This window comes from Rhinoraja longicauda, chromosome 1 (assembly GCF_053455715.1).
Source record: "Rhinoraja longicauda isolate Sanriku21f chromosome 1, sRhiLon1.1, whole genome shotgun sequence".
Lineage (NCBI taxonomy): Eukaryota > Metazoa > Chordata > Chondrichthyes > Rajiformes > Arhynchobatidae > Rhinoraja > Rhinoraja longicauda.
This window is the reverse complement of record NC_135953.1, coordinates 108,045,196-108,059,588: the sequence shown is the minus strand read 5'-3', so window position 1 is coordinate 108,059,588 and position 14,393 is coordinate 108,045,196. Positions and strand designations below refer to the sequence as shown.

At 40.3% G+C, this 14,393-nt stretch overlaps 1 protein-coding gene across 2 annotated transcripts in view; it reads left to right on the top strand.

Moving 5' to 3' along the window:
* Nucleotides 1–12,509, top strand: part of LOC144600259 (uncharacterized) — a 31,144-nt gene extending 18,635 nt beyond the window's left edge. For both annotated transcript variants that reach the window (XM_078411843.1, XM_078411836.1), the window contains 4 exons: nucleotides 329–410; nucleotides 7,072–7,145; nucleotides 9,892–10,009; nucleotides 12,154–12,509. In XM_078411843.1, the coding sequence (XP_078267969.1) occupies nucleotides 329–410; nucleotides 7,072–7,145; nucleotides 9,892–10,009; nucleotides 12,154–12,249 (370 nt within the window). In that variant the 3' untranslated portion in view covers nucleotides 12,250–12,509. The remainder of the gene's footprint in view (nucleotides 1–328; nucleotides 411–7,071; nucleotides 7,146–9,891; nucleotides 10,010–12,153) is intronic.
* Nucleotides 12,510–14,393: the final 1,884 nt, after the last annotated feature.

Genomic DNA, 14,393 nt, shown 5'->3' with positions numbered 1-14,393 from the left:
TGATCAAAATAAATCCGATCAATACCACAGTCCTAAACTATCAAGCAGCTGATTGATTTCAGATCAATATTTCAGATCCATTGCAACAGCAAATAACTTAGAGAAATGAATTTATAGATTCAATCACAAGGGTTGCTAAATCTGTCACTCCCAATTACTCTCACTCAAATCAAGAAACGATTCTCAAACAGCATTAAGGACGACAGAATCATAGAAGGTTATTTCAAATTTAGAGCTAATGTAATTAGACATTTAAATAAATGTTTTTTTTGCTGTTTGCTTAATCCCCATCCATTGACCATTAATTACATAAATTTCATTTTTAAAGGAAGAAGAAGCAATTAAAGACACAGGATGCAACACATGAAAAGAAGAAAGACACGAGGCTGGCACCATTAGAGACTGATCAGGTAAACTACAAATTGCATTTCAACATTCATGCAAATCTGTTATTTGCAGTTCGCCCTTTGTCTCATGGTGTTAAGGAAATTTTGGATTTTGATCATTAATTGCCAACTGAAGCTAACTGTCATAAATAACAGCATATTGATGTTTTAACTTAATATAATGCTCCAAAATTTTACAATTTACCACATGAAGATTCATTCCTTCAGCTAAAACAATATCCTTGGAGATAAATTTTAATGTCCTTTCCTTACCTGTCATTTTTGTGTCTTTTATTTCTTTCAAAGGATTTAATTTTACTTTTGTATCAGATTAACACTGGTCTCTCCATTCAAGTGTTGCTTTTCTTTCTCAATCCTTACATCTCACAGATTAAGGCTACATATTGTTGAGCTGATCATTCACTATCCACTGTCCTTGCCACACCATTATCATCTTACATTTCCAGCAGGATACACAGCTAAATATTTTGCATTCAGGAATGTGGAATATCATTTAATATGACATAGGAGGTTTACCAGTGTGGGCAAGGTCCGATCCAAATAATTCAGTGATGTTTTATTCTAAAAGGTTGGTAGAGGCCTCTTATTGTTGTTGGGAAAGGTTCAGATTCAGATCCTGATTAGTTTATTGTAAACTAATATAATATGATAATATATGATAATGTAATATGATAATATATGATAATATGATAAACTAATATAATATGATAATATATGATAATGTAATATGATATTGTATTAGCTTATTGTAATATTTAGATTCAGATTAGTTTATTGTAATATGCACCAGGGTGCAATTAAAATCTTTTTTTATATTGAGTCTCATAGAGTAAATAGTGTACAGTAATGATAGATACACCAATAAATACAATGATGAGTGCAAAGCAGCAGAATGGTGCAAAGAATGTAGGGCAATCTGAAGTAGTGCAAAACATATAGGAATAAGCAAATCGGATAAAATTAGGAATAAGAGTGGGAAGGAGGTATGAAAGAGATGATTGGTTTCAGGAGTCCAATAGCTGTGAGGAAAAAGCTGTTCTTACGTCTGGATGTTCTGGCTTTCAAGCTTCTCATACAAGGTAGAAGTGAGAAAAGGGAATGGTCAGTGTTGCAGACATCCTAGAAGATATTTCCAGCCTTTCCTGATGTAATGCACTATGAAGATGGACTGGGTAGAAGGAAGTGGTCGGGCTATGTTCAGCACTCGTTGCAGGTTCAGGCAGTTAGGAGCTGAGCAGTTGTCATGCCACGCCGAGATGCAACCCATCAGAATACGTTCAAGAGTGTATCTGCAGAAGTTGTAAAGAATCCATGTGTGACATGCCATATCTTCTTAGATGCTCCTGCACCATCTTCTAGGTGGTAGCAATAAGATGAACGTATGGCCGGTGGTGTGGGTGATTGATGTTAGCACTTCCTGTAAATCCCTTTGACAGCGGGAAGATCAATACCTGTGATGGACTGTGCAAATTCTACCACTTTCTGCAACTTCCTTCATTCTTGGGCGATCAAGTTACTGAAGAAGCCTTGATGTAATCAGTCATTAATTCTTCATTGAACTGTAGAATTTTGATATCTTATTCAGAGACATATCGGATCTCCTCAAACTTCTAAGGAGGCAGAGTCATTGATGAGCTTTCTTTGTGATTGCATCTACGTGTGGGCTGAGGACAAATCTTCAGAGATATGCATGTCTGTTGCAAGGGAACAGGTTCAAGGATCTGACTGATAGAACAGAAAAAGCCTCATCCATCCGTTTAGTTACAAAACAGATTTATTGGCAAGAGAGAGAACAAACACAATACTTATCTCGATATGCACAGGGCCCACCTACAGCAGCACACCTCTCTCTACATCCAGGAATTTGAGGTTGTTGGCTCTCACCAACATTGCCCCATGGATGGAGACTGGTCCTTGTCCTGAAGTCAACATTCGGCTCACATGAAGTTAGCTCCTTGGTCTTGCTAACATTCAGAGCAAGATTGTTGTTCTGGCATCATTTAATCAAATCATTGAACTCGCTTCTGACACTTGTTACCCATTATTCTTCCACAATATAGTAGCATTGGCAAATTTTAAGATAATACTGCTGCAGTGTTAGGCTACACAGACTTGGATATAGAGTAGTGTAGGGGACTGAGCACGCAGTCTTGACATGTCCCAGCGCTGATGGACAGTGAGGAGGAATTGTTGTTCAATTCATACTGTTTAAGCTTTGCCAGTGAGGAGGTTGAAGACTCAATTGCATAGGAACAAACAGAGACTGTTTCTTGAGTTTGTTGATAACTTTTAAGGGGTTGGTGTTGAATGCTGAGCTGTAGTTGATGAACTTCGGGTTATCCTGGTTAGTCCAAGTAATCCAGTGCAGAGTGAGGAGCCAGTGATATTGTGAATGGCTCAGTTGTCACTGTAAATGGCTCGATTATCATTGGGAATGGCTCATTTATAATAATATATTGTCTTTCCATTGACTGGTTAGCACGCAACAAAAGCTTTTCACTGTACCTCAATGCACGTGACAATAAACTAAACTGACCTTGACTAAAAACTGACTATTCGCTGTTGATCTGTTGCGGTGGTACATAAACTGCAATGGATGAAGAAGTTGATATGCATCATAACCAATCTCTCAAAATACTTTGTCACAATAGACATGCGTGCCATTGGTGGGTTGTCATTGTGGCACATCATCTTGCTCTTCATGGTTACCAGTATTATGGATGTCATTTTAAAGCAAGTGAGGACCCCAGACCTTAGTGATGAGAGATTGAAGATGTCTGTAGAAAATTCCAGCTAGTTGATCCACTCAGGTTTTGAGAACTCGGCCGGGTACACCATCAGGGCTTTCCAAGAGTTCACCCTCTTGAATGATTTTCTGACATAGGCGTCGGAGACATTATCATAATGTTGTCAAAAACTTGGGGGGGTGGGGCTCGTGACGGTACATCGTTGTTCTTCCTTTCGAAGTCAGCATAGAACCCATTAAGCTCGGCCGGGAGTGATGCATAACTCTCTCTAGAGCCCCTTGGTTTCACCTTATGGGAAGTACATGTGAAGTCAGTGTGAAGGGACTGGGTTTGTTTGCTGGTGATATTGATGCCTAGGAACTTGAAGCTGTCAGCCTCAGCTCCAATGATGAGCACATGGTTGTGTTCACCTCCCAAACCCCAGACCCTTTCACCCCGCATCATTAGATCAACAACAAATCCTGTCATCTTGCTAACACAAAGGGCAAATTGTTGTTCTGACATCGTGACACAAGGTTCCCGATCTCTGTGCTGTCTTCCATCTCATTATTGTTGTTGATCTGGCCAATAACAGAGGTATCATCGATGTACTGTAAGATCGTATTGGCGTTGTGCTTAGCCACATAGTCACGGGTGTGCAAAGAATAGAGCAAGGGATTGAGCTTGCAACCCTAAGCCAGTGTTGAGGATCAGGATGAAGGAAATATTATGACCAGTTCTAAGTCTCTGTGGTCTGCTGGTCAGGAAGTCCAGAAGCCAGTTGCAGGTGGAGGCCATAATGCCATGGTTCAGATGCTTAGGAATGAGCTTATTCAGTAGTATGGACAAAATCCCTATCGTCTTTTGCATGTTTGGGATAGTAGTAGAACATGCCAAGGAAACCATACTTTTTTTCTGAAAGCATGTGGGAAGAGATAGAAACTACTGGAAATAAAATTCAATGAAATCATGATGTTATGATCTCAATTAAAGATCACGTACAGGACTTCATAATCCACTGAGTTTATCATTTAAATTGTGTTGTGGTCAGAGGTAGTTATTGTTTCGGTGGTGGTAGTATTTTACCAGGAAGTAAACAGATATCTCAATTACAGAGGTATGATAATCCTTGAAGAAATAATGGAGATATTATTTTCTTTGGTGAATGCAGCTTTGTGAAGGAGTAGCAATGAAAATAGGACCATGGTAACAGCATCAGGTGAATAATGAACAATATCCAGCAATGTGGACTTGCCCATGTGTGATGATTCTGTAATTACCCCATTCCTTTATCTATTCCTTTGAATGAAACTTATGAATAGTATGAAGTTATTTTTGTGTAAATACAATTTTTCATCTGCAAAAATGTTATCACGATAAGAAATAAGGTTGACAATTGTTGGTTATATCAATTTTTTTTAAAATTTGAATAGCGAGAAATAAGAGATGATTTATTGAGATGTGTGTCACAGAGGGCTCTTGGCAGAGAAAATGCTGAGAAATGTTTCCTCTGGTGGGGCAATCTAGAACTGGTGTCAGGACAAGGAGTTCGTCTGTTTAAGGCAAAGATGAAGAAGAAATTCTTCTTTTACAGCAGGGGCAGATAACATGTTCCCAATGTTGGGGGAGTCCAGAACAAGGGGCCACAGTTTAAGAATAAGGGGTAGGCCATTTAGAACGGAGATGAGGAAGAACTTTTTCAGTCAGAGGGTGGTGAAGGTGTGGAATTCTCTGCCTCAGAAGGCAGTGGAGGCCAGTTCGTTGGATGCTTTCAAGAGAGAGCTGGATAGAGCTCTTAAGGATAGCGGAGTGAGGGGGTATGGGGAGAAGGCAGGAACGGGGTACTGATTGAGAGTGATCAGCCATGATCGCATTGAATGGCGGTGCTGGCTCGAAGGGCTGAATGGCCTACTCCTGCACCTATTGTCTATTGTCTATTGTCTATTGTGAACCTTTAGAATTCTTAGAGGTGGATGCTGAGTTATTCAGTATATTCAAGACTGAAGAACTGGGTGGCACAGTGGCTCAGCAATAGAATTGCTGCCTTACTGTGCCAAAGACCTGGTTTCGACCCTAACTACGGGTGCAATCTGTACGGAGTTTGTGCATTCACCCCATGACTACATGGGTTTTCTCTGGATGCTCTGGTTTCTTCCCACACTCCAAAGACATACAGGTTTGTAGGTTAATTGACTTTGGTAAAAATTATAAATTGTCCCTAGTGTGTAGGTTAGTGCTAGTGTACGGGGATCGCAGTCGGCATGGACCCAGTGGGCCGAAGGGCCTGTTTCTGCGCTGTATCTCTAAAATAATTCAATCTAAACTAAGATTTCATGGAATTTTTAAGAATTCAGGGAAATACTATAGGGATCAGGGAAGAGGACTGGATTTGGGGCCAAAACCAGATCATATGTGATCTTGTTCAATAGTGGAGAGGATTCCAAGGGACAGTATGAAGTACTCCTGTTCCCACTTCTTAAGAGGAATATTAAGACTAATATTCAGCCCGTTAAGATAAATGTTAGTCTGTGCACATGAAATGGTTCAATTGCTGTAACCTTTCATTGCATAGGGTCCCAGAACAATCCAGAGAGCCCCTGTGAATTGTGCAAGGAACCCAATATGAACATTTGGGATTGGGTTCTTCTGGCACTGGGTTTAGTTGGGCTGGACTTTCACCTGAACTTAGATCTAGCACTCAAACTGATTTTGCTATTGTTTGCCCATAAATTCTGGCAATACTTCAATGAGGTTGATGTTAGCACTAGACCCAATCGGCTACAGATAGGGGAATGAGAGGTGAAAATTAGCCATATTGCAGACCTTTGCAAAGCTTAATATTACAGGTGACATGATGGCCAATGGCAGAGCACTTAATCGTGCAGCCTCATAGATTCAGGGAACCAGGTTCAATCCTAATCTTTGGTGCTGTGTAGAGATTGCACATTCTCTCCATTACCACATGAGGTTGCTTTGGTTTCCTCCAACATAACAAAGATATAAAGGTTTATTGTCCACTGTACATTAGCATTTAATGTAGATTGATAATATAAAGAATCAAAGAGAAATTGATGGACGTGTGTAGTGGAGAATAAGCTACAAGGTACAGGGAAATAAGGAAAAGGGGATGGAATTAACAGGATTGCTTCCATGGGAGTTGGCATAACTTCAAAGGGCTGAGGTGCCTCTGGTGCAAATATGGGAAGGTAAGAACTGTGTTAGGTGTTAACTGGAATCTAAAGTTCAGGAAAAGGAGGTTATTACAAGGCTATTTTCATTCACTGGAGGAACTCTGAATTACAACCATTAATTCCTGATCTTTCATCACATTATATAGTGTAGATGCAGCAGGGAACGAGGCTGATGGGAGGGGAATCACTCAGAGACCAGATTCTACTTCACCACCTTGTTACACAACCACTTCTTAGCAGTAATTTCCAGCAAAGTAGTCAGTAGGGAGAAGGTGGATGGGGTCTGGGTGAAAATTCTGGCCCTATGGGTGAGTTGGAAGTGAACTAGTAAAGGTTATTTAGTAATTTGAGATACAGCATGGAAACACATCCCTCAGCTCACCAAGTCCACACATCTACTCCCTACACACTGGGGGCAATTTATAGAGCCCAATTGACCTACAAAATCGCACCACTTTGGAATGTGGGAGGAAACCAGAGCACCCAGAGGAAACCCAGGAAGTCATGGGGAGAATGTGCAAACTTCACACAGACGTAGTACCCGAGGTCAGCATTGAACCCAGGCTCTGGTGCAGTGAGGCAGCAGCTCTACCAACTGCTCCAATGTGCCACACAATTGTTCACATTTTCACTTATTATCTAAGGTGATCCCAATTTTAGAGTCAAAAATGAGAACACAATTCCTTCCGTTTTAGAAATCAATAACATTAAATTATTTTTTTTATCTTTACATTATGAATATAAAAGAAAATTGAAGATGAGATAAACGCTATTATGCACAGTCAAGATAAAGCTGAAGAAGGTAGAGAAAAAGAACCAAGGTACCCAAATATTTTTCAACGATTTGTCAAAATTTAAAAGCATTCTTGTAATAGTGAGAAGTATATGCATCATTTTATAAGTGGAATTAATTTTGTCAAGCCTTATTGTAATACACATTATGCCATGATTTCAAACTAACCCAAAATATCAGGTCTACCACTTATGGATAGATTTTCAACTCACCTTAAGATCTACATTGGGCAGTAGACTCCCCAATTGCAGTGTGTATAACACATTGCTCCATTCTACTGTGGAATAGTCCTTGTTTTTGATGCATGATTTTATGACAGAATGCCACAGGGGATCCTTCGTCCCTGTGGCTATCAAACTGTACAACTCCTCCCCCTTCTGTTGTGGAGCCGATGAAACTGACTCCCCCCCACTACCCAATCTGCACATCCCCCAAGCCTTTCCACTTGTCACTTTAATTTCATGTTTCATGTGTTTTGTGTATTTTGTGTTTTTATGAATGTCATAGACAGTAGACAATAGGTGCAGGAGTAGGCCATTCGGCCCTTTGAGCCAACACCACCATTCAATGTGATCATGGCTGATCATTCTCAATCAGTACCCCATTCCTGCCTTCTCCCCATACCCCCTGACTCTTAAGAGCTCTATCTAGCTCTCTCTTGAATGCATTCAGAGAACTGGCCTCCACTGCCTTCTGAGGCAGATCAATTTCCCTCCTGGGATAAATGTTGGCAGATCAATTTCCCTCCTGGGATAAATAAAGTTCTATCGTATCTTATCATATCGTATCATATCGTATCGTATGATAAATGTATATTAAATTCTATGGAGGTGTCTTTGCCATGCCTATGAAGCTCCAATCACCAGTTTAAAATTGTATTGAGATGTACCTGCCATGGACATCCTGCTTTAACTGTATTGTATTCTGGTGTTCAGAACCCCCAAAATTAATTCATTTATTTGTATGGGGTTTGGAGGTTCCAGATTGAAGGTGTGGTCATAGGATGCCACATATTGTGAGAAGCATGTGAGAAGCATCTAGCCAGCATTCCTGTGCTCAGTGCACCACAAGCAGTGTGCAGGGAAAATCCTCTGTTCCTCCTTGACTGAAACTGAAATCCACCATGCCTTTTCGATGCATGACCTGTGGAAAGAGATCAAAAGGGTGTTATAATGAACAAGTAGGGGTGAGCGTGCAAGACTGTGAACTGAAGGAAAACAACCAACTGGGAACCAAAGTTAATTGGCAACAGGAGTTGTGAGAGTGTGAAGATTGCATGTGAGGAGTAAAAGGCCTCTCTGTCGGTGTTAAGGACCAGTCTGTTTGGGAAATGCCTGGGGAAGGGAGTGTTGTAAACAGGAGAAAATAATTACCCCAAATGGAAGGGAGGAAAACCTTTTTTTAATTGGCATCTATTCTCCCAGCCAGGGCACCACCTCTGAAGTGTGTTCACTGCTGTTATGAAGTAAAATCTATCAACTAATTTGTATAGACCAAGATCTCCAATATTCCTATGCTCCTTTCAAGATTCCGCACTTCTTTCATCCAAATGATACAGATTACCAGTAAATCAGTTCTCAATAGTTTTGACAGAGGAATAATTGTTGACCAGAACTATCATAATCAGTTTCCTTTAGCTGCTGTCGTGGTGTTTGCGCTTCAAAAAAATGTTTTTGATTTTAAAACTATCTGTCACTTATGGTTTATTTAAGAAAAAAAATCTCATCACTATTGAGATAGGTTATTTACATTAAATAAAACCACTGGGCGGCATGGTGGTGCAGCGGTAGAGTTGCTGCCTTACAGCGTCAGTGACCCGGGTTTGATCCTGACTATGGGTGCTGTCTGTTCAGAGTTTTTACGTTCTCCCCGTGACAGCGTAGGTTTTCCACGGGTGCTCCAGTTTCCTCCCACACTCCAAAGACGTACAGGTTTGTAGGTTCATTGGCTTGGTATAATTGTAGATTGTCCCTAGTGTGAGTAGGATTGTGTTAATCTGCGGGGATCACTGGTCGGCGCGGACCCGGTGGGCCAAAGGGCTTGTTTCTGCACTGTATCTCTAAACTTAACTAAACTAAACAAGGTCAATCACTGAGAGGGGTGGTAGAGACAGATGCTCTCACAATGTTTAAGTATCTAATTTAGTACATAAATCACCAATACATTGATGGCTCTGCACCAAGTGGTGGAAAGTGGGATTGGTATTGATAGTATTTGATGGCTGGTGAGGACACGGTGAAAGGAGTGCTGTGTGACTTTTACTGACAGTTTTATATTTATATTTATAAGATCAACCATATCATCACTTCTCTCAATCTTCATCCTCCCTTCCCCCTATTCTCCGGCCCTTAACCTCGCCACATAATTAAACTTTATTCTGTCACAACTCCTGTTCCCAATTAATTTTGTCTCTCAGCTGGTTGTCTTCTCCCAGTTCACAGCCACACACGCTTGCCCCAAAAAGCTCATTGTAGTACCTTTTGATCTCTTTCTTCAGATCACGCTGGCAGTTTTAACCTCATGCAGTTCTGGAGTTCCTGCAGGAACCTTTTATCCTTCTCTACCACCACCAGCCTCCTACTGACCCCATCCCCTCCTCCACCTCCCTCCCCCCCCCCCCCCCCCCCCATCCCCATCCCCAACTTTGCTCTGGTATTATTAGAGTTCTGTTTTTAAAAAAGCATCAGAGCTGGTTTGCATTAATGGCCCCAAACTATAGAGGGTGTGAAATAAGTGTTTGAAATCTGTTCATTCTTTTACCTTCTGATGTCTAGCATTTCTAAAGTCAAGGACCTACAAATGAAATTGCAGCACCGGCTTCAATGGCATCAGGAGCAAAGAAGAAAGAAGCATGCAAACACGCCAGTCTCACAGGAGGATGACAATTCTACGGTACAGGAAATTAGTTTATTTACAAAGACATATTAAGAGTCAAGTGTCAAGAGTGGTTAATCGTCACATGTACCGACATGGAACAATGACATTTGTATTTGCAGGAGCATTACTAGCCTGTAAATATTGTACTCATAGATAACATTAAAAAACCCAAATTAGTGCAAAAACCCCAAAGTCCCAGTGAGACCAAGACGTTTCATAGTTCATAATTTAGTGAATTTTTGTAGTATTCAAGAGCCTGATGGTTATTGGGAAGAAGCTGTTCTTGAACCTGGAGATCATATCTTTCAGACTTTGATACTTTCTTCCTGATGGTAGGAATGAAATGAGAGTGTGGCCAGGGTTTTATTAGAAGTTTGTGTGGAGATTAGCCTAAAAATTGAACCATGGGGGTTTCCAGCCTGTCAAGCTTGCAGAATGGTGTTTAGCAAGTGAACACTTGTGAAAGATCAAAATAATAAATGCAGACTCTGGAAATATGAAATGACAACTGATAAGACTGGAAAACTCAGCAGGTCAGGCCACATCTGTGAAGAGAGTTAGTATGTGTAGGAAGGAACTGCAGATGCTGGTTTAAATCGAATATAGACACAAAAAGCTGGAGTAACTCAGTGGGGCAGGCAGCATCTCTGGAGAGAAGGAATGGGTGACGTTTCGGGTCAAGACCAGACGGTAGTTAGCATCTCAGGACTGAGAGCATCAAGACTAAGGAGAGGTTTGTATATCTCTGGCTGCTGGCCTGACACCTGCCACAATGACAAAGAAAAGAAAATAAGTATCCATGACCAAATCTGAACCAGCATTGGGTCCTCTGAGTACAAAAATACCGAACCTGTTTAAGAAGGGTCTCAACCCGAAACATCACACATTCCTTCTCTCCAAAGATGCTGCCTGTCCTGCTGAGTTACTCCAACTTTTTGTGTCTATATAAGGCCCTGACAAGTCTGGTTAGGGCTAAAGCTCCATTCTATAAAACCTTCCCAAGTAACCTGCAGAATACGTTTCTTGCATCAGTTTACCTTAATCTGGAGCAGATTGGAGGAGGCATACAGCTCCTGGTCCCAACCTTAACACTCTGCTATCCTCGAGCCCTGTTTCCATTTCATTTCCAATTTCTTGTCTCCCACCAATTTTCGCTGCATTCAAAGTTCCGTTCATTCACCAAGCAGATGCAGTTTGTACAACTTGCTCTGCACATATCTCAATATCTCTAGCCCACAGGATATAGGATATTTAGTATCGAAGAGTTAATACCATAAGCTACCTGATGGATCTAAGAACATCAATCAGCAGATTTAAAGCATGCACCAGTTCATATTCGCTGAACTCGATATCTCGTCTGAGCAGAGATGGTGAAAAAGAAGCAAAATATTGATCAGGTTTAGGAAGACTGAACTGTTTTTCATACCGCCTGATTTTATCAGGATTTGTATTTGTACAACTTATTATAAATTATGGTCACGATACTGACAGATCTTTCAGAGATAGGAAGGTGAAAAAGGATTGGTCAGATAGAAACATATACAGCAAAATTTAAAACATTTTTTGACTGCTTGAAGTGTATCGTGCTGACAGAAAATATTTTGGGGAGAGTTCAGATGATATTGGAACACGATAGCATTTGTGTCAGTAAATATTACAAATTAATATTTCTTAATTTTATGTAAAAACAAAGATGCTGAAATAAGTCTATGTCGTTAGATAGAGTGAATGGGAACTGCCATTTTCGAAAGCTTTCAGAAAATGATGTGAACTGTATACTTTGCTTTTGGTTTAGAGTTTGTTTTGAAATCTTAGGAATGCACATACTTGCATGTGATCAATGGAGTTCTTAATTGTTGTCATTTGGAACAATGAAGGTATATTAAGCAAATTGCGGTAGAAATTTCTAGGACTTTATTCAGTGGATGCATCACTCTCTGCACCAAAATTGGTAAGTGGGGATATTACCAACATTATTTGGAGAGTACCTACTCAGATGAATCTCAGAACTCACAGTCGATATGACCTTTGCCATATAAGGTCCAATATATGTGAGAATAAGGAGAATGAGGTTACATCTTTCTTATGTTTGGTGTTATTAATATTAATAACACCAATTAAATGGCATTAATGACATATTAATTTTTGCATTATTTTAGGATCAGAATACGAGGAAATCTTTGACTGAGTTGAAACGGGAAATTACAAAACCTGTGGAATATCGATTCTGTGCTTTCATTGGAGAGTATAAATAGAAATAATTATTAAAAGAATAATGATTAACAATTATACATAGATTGGGTTACAAACATTGTAAGAAATCTGAATTTTGATTTGCTCTGCAGTTTGGAATTATTCTTATGAAGATCTAACATGGGAAACCACACTGTACATTGCAAAAATAGCACTGTGAATAATCTTTGAAGGAAATTTCCCTGTCCTAGTATTGGGGTTGCTCACTATATTTGCACAATTGGCAATAATGGAGCTAATTGATTTAACTCACTCAATTGTACTGCCTTACAATTTTTAAAAAGTGCAGCATAAATAATTTGGTTGCAATCTATTCTTATGTTTTATTATCTTTATGTTGGTCGTTATCGTTTATAGATGACAGTTTCATTGAACCCAGCATTGGGGGTAGGTGTTCATTTGCACAACTTCAGCATCAAAGTGATATGAGTGCATGGCAAACAAAGATATCTGATCTCTCCCTGCCTCTAAGGGGACGATGAAACATACATCAATGAAAACTCGGGAAGGAGCTGGCAACAACAGAAAGTGAACTGGGAGATGCAAACAGCATTAATGATAAGACAGAGTGAGTCATAAACCATTGGCTAATTCTGAACCTTGGACTGTCTTTAGTGCTCTAATTCGTTGAACAACTGAAACGACTGGAAAAAAAGACTCTAAACGCTTGAGAAATGCAGAGAATCAGGCAGCATCTCTGGAGAACATGGATAGATGACACTTCCAGTGGGGCACTTCTTCAGATTGATTGTGGTAGGGGGAGAAAATTGGAAGAGAATTGAGGGTGGGACAAAGCCAGTAAAGTAATAGGTGGATCCAGATGAGGGGGGTTTGGATTAGGAGATGGGTGAGGCAAAGGTCAGAGATGAGAAGAAGCCAAAAGACAGATATGGAGAGTAGAGGTGCGAAATATGAAGCTAGAGGAAGGGATATAGGTGGAAGGGGTTGGATGAGAGGGGAAAGTGAGGGGAGGGGAAATATGTGTGCATCCAGGTGGGGCCAGGGAAGAGAGGAAGGTAAAAGGGGGAGAGGAGGTGTTGTTGATTAATTACCTTAAATTGGAAAATTCAATGGTCATACCATTGAGTTGTTTATTACCCGTGGAATATACACAGCCTAGTGCCATTATATTATGTGGAACTTATACTGAATCAGGTCAACAGCATTTCATCTTGCTTCCTGTCTAAGAATGGTCTTAACATCACTCATTCCTTCTCTCCAGAGATGCTGCCTGTCCCGCTGAGGTACTTCAGCATTTTGTGTCTAGCTTCGGTGTAAGTCAGCATCCGTTGTTTCTTCGGACACATGTCCCTAAATCTTCTTGGCCTAGTATGCATGGAGCTACGGTCGTGTAGAGCATTGTAAAGAAATTACTTCTAAGAATGGGCAGCAGTTTGTTTTGCTTCTCTCAGAATTGGTGCCTTTTAGCTCTCTCTCTCTGCTACTGAGTGGCTTTCAGCTGCTGAGGATGTTGGTTCCCCATTTGCTGAAACATATTTTAATCACAAACCCACTGTGGCCTCATGCTGACCCATATTCACAACTCTCATCAGGTTCCCTAATGAGAGAATTAAATAAGCCATCTTTCCCTGCCTCATTATACATTAGTGTCTATTTGATGAGTCCTTTCCCTCTAACTCTGCCAACATCGATTTAGGTTTGAGATTTTGAACCTGTTTCTTTTCAAAGATTTTGGATTTAGGATTCGGGATGGTTTCCCTTCCCTCCATCTCTACTTCAGTAGAGTGTGATGGATTGGCCTATGAATCCTGACTATTAATTATTTGGAAAATAACTGCAGATGCTGGTTCAAATCGAAGGTAGACACAAATTGCTGGAGTAACTCAGCGGGTCAGGCAGCATCTTAGGAGAGAAGGAATGGATGACGTTTCGGGTCGAGAACCTTCTTCAGACTCGAAATGTCACCCATTCCTTCTCTCCTGAGATGCTGCCTGACCTGCTGAGTTACTCCAGCATTTTGTGTCTACCCTGACTTTTAGTTATCTTTCCTGTCTTTGACCCATACATAAGCAAGTGTTTGCCTACGAGTAAACTATCTTTACACATTTTAATAATCAGTATTTTTTTTAAAAACTTTGAATATCAAATATAAGTATAACTTATTCCTTTTTGTTTGGAATCTGTT